Source organism: Oncorhynchus nerka, linkage group LG8, assembly GCF_034236695.1.
Source record: "Oncorhynchus nerka isolate Pitt River linkage group LG8, Oner_Uvic_2.0, whole genome shotgun sequence".
In the NCBI taxonomy this organism is placed as follows: Eukaryota; Metazoa; Chordata; class Actinopteri; order Salmoniformes; family Salmonidae; genus Oncorhynchus; species Oncorhynchus nerka.
In genome coordinates this window covers 58,998,982-59,008,981 of record NC_088403.1, presented here as the reverse complement: position 1 = coordinate 59,008,981, position 10,000 = coordinate 58,998,982, and the positions used below count along the sequence as shown (strand labels likewise).

General features: G+C 43.5%; 1 protein-coding gene across 9 annotated transcripts in view; it reads right to left on the bottom strand.

Moving 5' to 3' along the window:
- Positions 1 to 10,000, bottom strand: part of LOC115133657 (actin-binding LIM protein 2-like) — a 134,216-nt gene that overhangs the window by 89,252 nt on the left and 34,964 nt on the right. For 4 of the 9 annotated variants that reach the window (XM_065021942.1, XM_029667116.2, XM_029667117.2 and 1 more), the window contains exon 1: positions 801 to 1,446. The exons of 1 other annotated variant lie outside the window; for it this stretch is intronic. In XM_065021942.1, coding sequence (XP_064878014.1) covers positions 801 to 816 — 16 coding nt within the window. In that variant the 5' untranslated portion in view covers positions 817 to 1,446. Of the gene's footprint in view, positions 1 to 800; positions 1,447 to 10,000 lie in introns of those variants that run through there. 4 more of the 9 variants (XM_029667121.2, XM_065021944.1, XM_029667120.2 and 1 more) reach the window with 2 other exon arrangements.

The following is a 10,000-nucleotide window of genomic DNA, read 5'->3' as shown; positions in this document are numbered from 1 at the left end:
CAACTGTCCATTTATAGTATGTCCATATAGCTGCCCCTCTAAAGATACCAGCGTGGCAGACACTGCTGGGAAGATGCTTTTCTATTTGCTGAGACTGTTGTTTGGAGTCCCAATGTGTCACTACATAATATCAGAGAGGGAGGACATAGGCAGAAGGTGTCAAGACATCTGTTACAGAATCCCACTGTGCATAACGCTGCTATATCACATACACATCAATGCATGTGTATGTATACGGTCGAGTACACACATAACAAAATAGCTGAGTGTTTTCCCATTTGAGACAGATTGGCCGTCTGTCATTGGTTCCATCGTATGGCCAGCCAAGCAGGCGTCTTGTGTCAGTCAGGCAGGTGCCCAAAGGGACATCGCTGCCTGACTGGGACTTTGTGGAGTGTTGCAGCATGTCATTCTGGCACATCATCAGTCATCCACTGAGATGATGTTGTTTGTTTCTGCTAACGTCAATTTCATTGGGATGACATAATACAGAAAGGCCCTGTTTGGATTCACTATATGACAATTATGTCATCATATCAAATGATGGAATTAACTGTATTTGTCTTTAAATGTAGTCCTACGAGATTCTGTACGTCCTATTGGGCAGAATACCGCACAAGCAGATATTATCTGTACACATACAAGTCAATGAACCAAACCTCAATTGCCTTTCAACTTGACACACACTGCGCTGAAGGCTACGGTCTACTGCCCATCGAGAAGCGTCTTTGTCCCATTACCGACTCATGCTCTCTACAAAGTAAACATACGTTTTGAAGCAGAAAACGAAACGATATTACCTTTTTCCTCCGGCATTTTTTGCTCTATCAGTGTCCCTTCTCAACTGTAATATATATATATATATCCGTTACAAACAAAGAGCAGTATTTCTTATCCTAATATTCAACGTCTTTCTGTTGTCCTGCGGTGTTGTACATCCTCCAGATGTACCCCTTTCCGAAGACTGTGGTTTGAAAGAGCGCAAAAGCTGCGGGAGCGAGCGCCCTTTCCGGTATCTTTGGAATGAGCTGCAGCAGGTCATATGATTCCCGAAAGCCTCTCTCGGGTAGCTTACAAGCAGCTCAGGCTGAGTTATAGTTAAGGGATTGCAGCTTTCTAATATAAATAGAATCTTCTGGCCCTAAAAGATGACACCACCTCTCAGAAATCTCTCACAGGGCGTTTACCGCACCAGACCACTGCACAGAGGCGCGCATAATGGATACACCTTCTCGTACGTACGCACAGGTTCCTTCCAGATGAGAACACGCCAAAAACGAAGCTTTGCAAAAAAATTAAAACAACATAAAACCTGGCGTAAATGAATAAAATGTGTAATATCCTTGATAAAACTGACGCGTTATGCTTCTTTTTGAAGTGAGAGGAAAAAACGTTGCAAAATGAATGTTATGAGAGCACTAGCTAGTACTTTTCCCCTCGAAGTCTTGTCAATAATTAAAGAGCCTGCAGTAGCAGTACACTGGATACTCAAGTAAAGGGCATCTGAATGCCGGGAAATGAGAATAAAGGGGCCCGGAGTGGAGAGAGACAGTTACCATCATTATCTCTGGTTATGTAATCAGAGCCTCTTATTATAGCAGCATAACTGTATCATACAGCGAATCCCAGTATAACTATCATTTAGTGCCATTTTTCGGACATAATGTAGCCTGTTCATTCCATTTGGGACAAGATCGTTCCTGGAAACCTGTATCGTCGGATGTATTGATGTATCCATACTGTATAAACCAAATCACTGCACAAAGACACATTAAGAGACGACCGATACAGGACACCACTTCACAGTGACAGCCATTAGCATGTAAATATACTTCACAGTGACAGCCATTAGCATGTAAATATACTTCACAGTGACAGCCATTAGCATGTAAATATACTTCACAGTGACAGCCATTAGCATGTACATATACTTCACAGTGACAGCCATTAGCATGTAAATATACTTCACAGTGACAGCCATTAGCATGTAAATATACTTCACAGTGACAGCCATTAGCATGTAAATATACTTCACAGTGACAGCCATTAGCATGTAAATATACTTCACAGTGACAGCCATTAGCATGTAAATATACTTCACAGTGACAGCCATTAGCATGTAAATATACTTCACAGTGACAGCCATTAGCATGTAAATATACTTCACAGTGACAGCCATTAGCATGTAAATATACTTCACAGTGACAGCCATTAGCATGTAAATATACTTCACAGTGACAGCCATTAGCATGTAAATATACTTCACAGAGACAGTCATTAGCATGTAAATATACTTCACAGTGACAGTCATTAGCATGTAAATATACTTCACAGTGACAGCCATTAGCATGTAAATATACTTCAGTGACAGCCATTAGCATGTAAATATACTTCACAGTGACATCCATTAGCGTGTAAATATACTTCACAGTGACAGCCATTAGCGTGTAAATATACTTCACAGTGACAGCCATTAGCGTGTAAATATACTTCACAGTGACAGCCATTAGCGTGTAAATATACTTCACAGTGACAGCCATTAGCATGTAAATATACTTCACAGTGACAGCCATTAGCATGTAAATATACTTCACAGTGACAGCCATTAGCATGTAAATATACTTCACAGTGACAGCCATTAGCATGTAAATATACTTCAGTGACAGCCATTAGCATGTAAATATACTTCACAGTGACAGCCATTAGCATGTAAATATACTTCACAGTGACAGCCATTAGCATGTAAATATACTTCACAGTGACAGCCATTAGCATGTAAATATACTTCACAGTGACAGTCATTAGCATGTAAATATACTTCACAGTGACAGCCATTAGCATGTAAATATACTTCAGTGACAGCCATTAGCATGTAAATATACTTCAGTGACAGCCATTAGCATGTAAATATACTTCAAAGTGACAGTCATTAGCATGTACATATACTTCACAGTGACAGCCATTAGCATGTAAATATACTTCACAGTGACATCCATTAGCGTGTAAATATACTTCACAGTGACAGCCATTAGCGTGTAAATATACTTCACAGTGACAGCCATTAGCGTGTAAATATACTTCACAGTGACAGCCATTAGCATGTAAATATACTTCACAGTGACAGCCATTAGCATGTAAATATACTTCACAGTGACAGCCATTAGCATGTAAATATACTTCACAGTGACAGCCATTAGCATGTAAATATACTTCACAGTGACAGCCATTAGCATGTAAATATACTTCACAGTGACAGCCATTAGCATGTAAATACACTTCAGTGACAGCCATTAGCATGTAAATATACTTCACAGTGACAGCCATTAGCATGTAAATATACTTCACAGTGACAGCCATTAGCATGTAAATATACTTCAGTGACAGACATTAGCATGTACATATACTTCACAGTGACAGCCATTAGCATGTAAATATACTTCACAGTGACAGCCATTAGCATGTAAATATACTTCACAGTGACAGCCATTAGCATGTAAATATACTTCACAGTGACAGCCATTAGCGTGTAAATATACTTCACAGTGACAGCCATTAGCATGTAAATATACTTCACAGTGACAGCCATTAGCATGTAAATATACTTCACAGTTTGAAACTCAAGCGTCTTTGAGGCACAGTAGAGTAGAGGCACAGACCTATTATATCAGCTACATGTGTCTGTCTCGGTGGCCAGTGGTTACGGGAATATCTCACATTCTATCATCAGCGCTCCATTCTGAAGGTCACACATGAAAAGAAGTTGCCAGTAATGAAAATCTGGAATATGAATAATGATAATGACCGACGGAGGAGACATTTATGAAACGCCAAACTTCATCCGGGCTATTTAATTCAAATACCTCAGTTGATTTAAAAGGACAACGTTATCGTTATCAAGGACAACGTTGCCTGCCTGTCTACCGGTCTGTCTGTCTGAAATAGTCTCTCTCTCTCGCTTCCCAAGGCCTGGACTTTGACAAGATGAAGGACAGTGCACTTCAACAGCCAATGTATTATTCACGCTCTGTCTTGGTATAACGTTCAACCCTCAAACTTCGCACATTCCTTTCCACTGACATCTACCAACATACTGACGAACCATTTCAAAGTGAAACGCTTCCAAGACCGTTATTTGGGGAATGCGAATCTGAGCAGCGTTGTTTGAGTCTTGTTAAAGTGTTGCAGAGTTCCTTTAAACTTATATCACTGTGCTGCAATATAGTTGTCAGTCTTTCAGGAGAGAGAGAGAGAGACAGAGAGAGAGAGAGAGACAGAGACATAGACAAAGAGAGAGAGACAGAGAGAGAGAGACAGAGACAGAGACATAGACAAAGAGAGAGAGAGACAGAGAGAGAGAGACAGACAGAGAGCGAGACAGAGAGAGACAAAGAGAGAGAGACAGAGAGAGAGACAGGGAGAGAGACAGAGAGAGAGAGAGAGAGACAAAGACAGAGACAGACAGGGAGAGAGACAGAGAGACAAAGAGAGAGAGAGAGAGACAGAGAGAGAGACAGGGAGAGAGACAGGGAGAGAGAGAGAGAGAGAGAGAGAGAGAGAGAGAGAGACAAATAGAGAGAGAGAGAGACAGGGGAGAGAGACAGAGAGAGAGAGAGAGAGAGAAGGAGAGAGAGAGAGACAGAGAGAGAGAGAGAGAAGGAGAGAGAGACAGTGACAGAGAGAGACAGAGAGAGACAGAGAGAGAGAGAGAGAGAGAGAGACAAAGAGAGAGCGAGAGACAAAGAGAGAGAGAGAGAGACAAAGAAAGAGAGACAAAGAGAGAGAGAGACAAAGAGAGAGAGAGAGAGAGAGAGAGAGAGAGAGAGAGAGAGAGAGAGAGAGAGATTAATACATAAAGGCTACCCTCAGTCGTGTCAGAAAATAGGAAAAAGTGAGTGGCTAGCAAATGAATTACATAATTCATGACACATTCAACGTTTATCTGTATCCAGGTCATATGTAGGTCATCATCAGCAAGCACACACACACACACAGACACACAGACACACACACACACACACACACACACACACACACACACACACACACACACACACACACACACACACACGTGTGTTCAGCTAGAGCTACTGATGCTCTTTTTGGTTATTTAAATCTCATTGAGACCAAGGCCTCTTCTTCAAAGGAGCCCTGCACGGACATAAATAAATCATACACATTTACAACATTTACAAATACAACACAATAAAAACATACAATGTTAACAAGCAATTGAAGAAAAGCAATCCCATCCCTCGACATAGAGGTCCTTCATCAACAACCTGAACTGCCCTAGAGGTAACAGAGGTAACAGAGCATCAACCTGCAGAGAACTCTGCAGATCAATCTATCATTCTATTGGATCAGACCCTTCTAGCAGGCCTCTACAGTACGACAATGGCTACTCCCACAACCCTAGCCATGTCGTCTCATTAGGCTGGAGTCCAGTCATTCACACATTGATGACGATAACATGTTCTGACTCAAGGATCCTTAAAGGGCCAGGTTCTCACATTCCTGGTTCTGGACAGCCGAAACACATCTGGGTTTTGTTTCTACTTGGTAGTCAATTGCAGTCACCTGGTGTCCCAGGTCTGAATTAGTCTCTGATTGGAAGGAGATAATTAAAACCAGAAGTGTTTCGGCCATCCAGCACCAGGATTGGGCAGACCTGGTCTAAATCAGGAATGGTCAACTCCAGTCCTCGGGGATGGGGTGATGTCATACTTTACCCCCCCCATCCCTACATCACACAGCTGATTAAACTAATTACATTCTAAACTGAAGATCCTGATTGGTTGATTATTGGAGCCAGGTGTGTTAGATGGTGCTGGGGGAAAAGTGTGACCAATCAGGACCCCGAGGACTGGAGTTGCCCATCCCTTTTCTAAATAGATGAAAGATGGTGCTGGGGGAAAAGTGTGACCAATCAGGACCCCGAGGACTGGAGTTGCCCATCCCTTTTCTAAATAGATGATAGATGGTGCTGGACACAAAGATGTAAAAAGTCTGTTGGAGAGGAAGACTTCATTGATCTACAGCTGTTTCCATCCAATTAGCCACAGAGTTTCATGTGAATCTTCTAGAAAAATGCACATTTTCCCCACCAGTGGTGTGTTTCCACCAAACTGACTTGCCGCAGATAAAAAAAAATCTGTGTGTGATGACGTCACACAAAACGCGCTTTCTCACTTAAGTTTTCATGTTACCGAATAAAAATAGAAAGTTCGATGTGTTTCTGAGGCATTATCATCTCTACTGCTAGTTCTGTCACAGACTGGTCTGGTGTTGACGAGGCATTATCATCTCTACTGCTAGTTCTGTCACAGACTGGTCTGGTGTTGACGAGGCATTATCATCTCTACTTCTAGTTCTGTCACAGACTGGTCTGGTGTTTCTGTGGCATTATCATCTCTACTGCTAGTTCTGTCACAGACTGGTCTGGTGTTGACGAGGCATTATCATCTCTACTGCTAGTTCTGTCACAGACTGGTCTGGTGTTTCTGTGGCATTATCATCTCTACTGCTAGTTCTGTCACAGACTGGTCTGGTGTTGACGAGGCATTATCATCTCTACTGCTAGTTCTGTCACAGACTGGTCTGGTGTTGACGAGGCATTATCATCTCTACTTCTAGTTCTGTCACAGACTGGTCTGGTGTTGACGAGGCATTATCATCTCTACTTCTAGTTCTGTCACAGACTGGTCTGGTGTTGACGAGGCATTATCATCTCTACTTCTAGTTCTGTCACAGACTGGTCTGGTGTTTCTGAGGCATTATCATCTCTACTGCTAGTTCTGTCACAGTCTGGTCTGGTGTTGACGAGGCATTATCATCTCTACTGCTAGTTCTGTCACAGACTGGTCTGGTGTTTCTGTGGCATTATCATCTCTACTGCTAGTTCTGTCACAGACTGGTCTGGTGTTGACGAGGCATTATCTCTACTGCTAGTTCTGTCACAGACTGGTCTGGTGTTGACGAGGCATTATCATCTCTACTGCTAGTTCTGTCACAGACTGGTCCGGTGTTGACGAGGCATTATCTCTACTGCTAGTTCTGTCACAGACTGGTCTGGTGTTGATGAGGCATTATCATCTCTACTGCTAGTTCTGTCACAGACTGGTCTGGTGTTGACGAGGCATTATCATCTCTACTGCTAGTTCTGTCACAGTCTGGTCTGGTGTTTCTGTGGCATTATCATCTCTACTGCTAGTTCTGTCACAGACTGGTCTGGTGTTGACGAGGCATTATCATCTCTACTGCTAGTTCTGTCACAGACTGGTCTGGTGTTGACGAGGCATTATCTCTACTGCTAGTTCTGTCACAGACTGGTCTGGTGTTGACGAGGCATTATCATCTCTACTGCTAGTTCTGTCACAGTCTGGTCTGGTGTTGACGAGGCATTATCATCTCTACTGCTAGTTCTGTCACAGACTGGTCTGGTGTTGACGAGGCATTATCATCTCTACTGCTAGTTCTGTCACAGACTGGTCTGGTGTTTCTGTGGCATTATCATCTCTACTGCTAGTTCTGTCACAGACTGGTCTGGTGTTGACGAGGCATTATCATCTCTACTGCTAGTTCTGTCACAGACTGGTCTGGTGTTGACGAGGCATTATCATCTCTGCTGCTAGTTCTGTCACAGACTGGTCTGGTGTTGACGAGGCATTATCATCTCTACTGCTAGTTCTGTCACAGACTGGTCTGGTGTTGACGTGTGCGCTGTAGCCACCAGCTGGTACATACGGTGCGGGTAGGCTAGTCTACGTGATCACATTGTTACGGATAAGAGAGACTATTTTGACTTGTCAAACGACAGTCAAGCATCATGTCACCAGAATAAGACCCTGGATATTTATTAGAGAGCAGCATCAAGCTCTTCACCTTGCACTTCCTCATCATAAATCATTTCATCTGCAGCCTAATAAACAGCATGGTTTCCTGAGAGGTGGTGGGAGGACCACACACCATATCATCGTGTGACTCCCAACTTGACTTCAATATGAGAGTTATTATATTCATTTTTTGTTCATAAAAGTGTTTCTACCGCAATTTCTCACATTAATTTTACAGACACGAAAAAAATCCCACCATGTCGAACAAACAAATTATGTCAGCATAAAAACACTTTCCATCACAGCTGTCAAGATTTATTTTATATGCTATGACTTTACTTGCATAGAAACTGTGGATGGAAATGTAGTTAGTGTAGTTAGTGTCTCTCTCTTTCCCCATCTTCTCCTCTCTCTCTCTCCTCCCCTCTGTTCTCCTCTCTCTCTCTCTCTCTCCTCCCCTCTGTTCTCCTCCCCTCTGTTCTCCTCTCTCTCCTCCCCTCTGTTCTCCTCCCCTCTGTTCTCCTCTCTCTCTCCTCCCCTCTGTTCTCCTCTCTCTCTCTTCTCCCCTCTGTTCTCCTCTCTCTCTCTTCTCCCCTCTGTTCTCCTCTCTCTCTCTTCTCCCCTCTGTTCTCCTCTCTCTCTCTCCTCCCCTCTGTTCTCCTCTCTCTCCTCCCCTCTGTTCTCCTCCCCTCTGTTCTCCTCTCTCTCTCCTCCCCTCTGTTCTCCTCTCTCTCTTCTCCCCTCTGTTCTCCTCTCTCTCTCTTCTCCCCTCTGTTCTCCTCTCTCTCTCTTCTCCCCTCTGTTCTCCTCTCTCTCTCTCCTCCCCTCTGTTCTCCTCCCCTCTGTTCTCCTCTCTCTCTCTTCTCCCCTCTGTTCTCCTCTCTCTCTCTCCTCCCCTCTGTTCTCCTCTCTCTCTCTCCTCCCCTCTGTTCTCCTCCCCTCTCTTCTCCTCCCCTCTGTTCTCCTCCCCTCTGTTCTCCTCCCCTCTGTTCTCCTCCCCTATCGCTCTCTATACTCAGAGTAGTTTCAGGGGTCCAGACAGATTTGTGGAGGCTGCAGAAGGCTGTTGTCAGACTAATCAGTCATCCTGAACACAGTTTGTTAGCATGGGAGAGGGAGAGAGGGAGAGAGAGAGAGAGAGATCATTTCCTAGATCTGCTGGGCAGATACTGGGTGATTAGTTATCATAGTGAATATAACCTGAGGGAGGGAGGGAGGGAGGGAGGGAGGGAGGGAGGAGGGAGGGTCACGTTCTGACCTTAGTTCCTTTATTATGTCTTTGTGTTAGTTTGGTCAGGGCGTGAGTTGGGGTGGGTAGTCTATGTTATTTTTTCTTTGTTGTATTTCTGTGTTCGGCCTGGTATGGTTCTCAATCAGAGGCAGCTGTCGATCGTTGTCTCTGATTGAGAATCATACTTAGGTAGCCTGGTTGTCTCTGATTGAGAATCATACTTAGGTAGCCTGGTTGTCTCTGATTGAGAATCATACTTAGGTAGCCTGGTTGTCTCTGATTGAGAATCATACTTAGGTAGCCTGGTTGTCTCTGATTGAGAATCATACTTAGGTAGCCTGGTTGTCTCTGATTGAGAATCATACTTAGGTAGCCTGGTTGTCTCTGATTGAGAATCATACTTAGGTAGCCTGGTTGTCTCTGATTGAGAATCATACATAGGTAGCCTGGTTGTCTCTGATTGAGAATCATACTTAGGTAGCCTGGTTGTCTCTGATTGAGAATCATACTTAGGTAGCCTGGTTGTCTCTGATTGAGAATCATACATAGGTAGCCTGGTTGTCTCTGATTGAGAATCATACTTAGGTAGCCTGGTTGTCTCTGATTGAGAATCATACATAGGTAGCCTGGTTGTCTCTGATTGAGAATCATACTTAGGTAGCCTGGTTGTCTCTGATTGAGAATCATACTTAGGTAGCCTGGTTGTCTCTGATTGAGAATCATACTTAGGTAGCCTGGTTGTCTCTGATTGAGAATCATACTTAGGTAGCCTGGTTGTCTCTGATTGAGAATCATACTTAGGTAGCCTGGTTGTCTCTGATTGAGAATCATACTTAGGTAGCCTGGTTGTCTCTGATTGAGAATCATACTTAGGTAGCCTGGTTGTCTCTGATTGAGAATCATACTTAGGTAGCCTGGTTGTCTCTGATTGAGAATC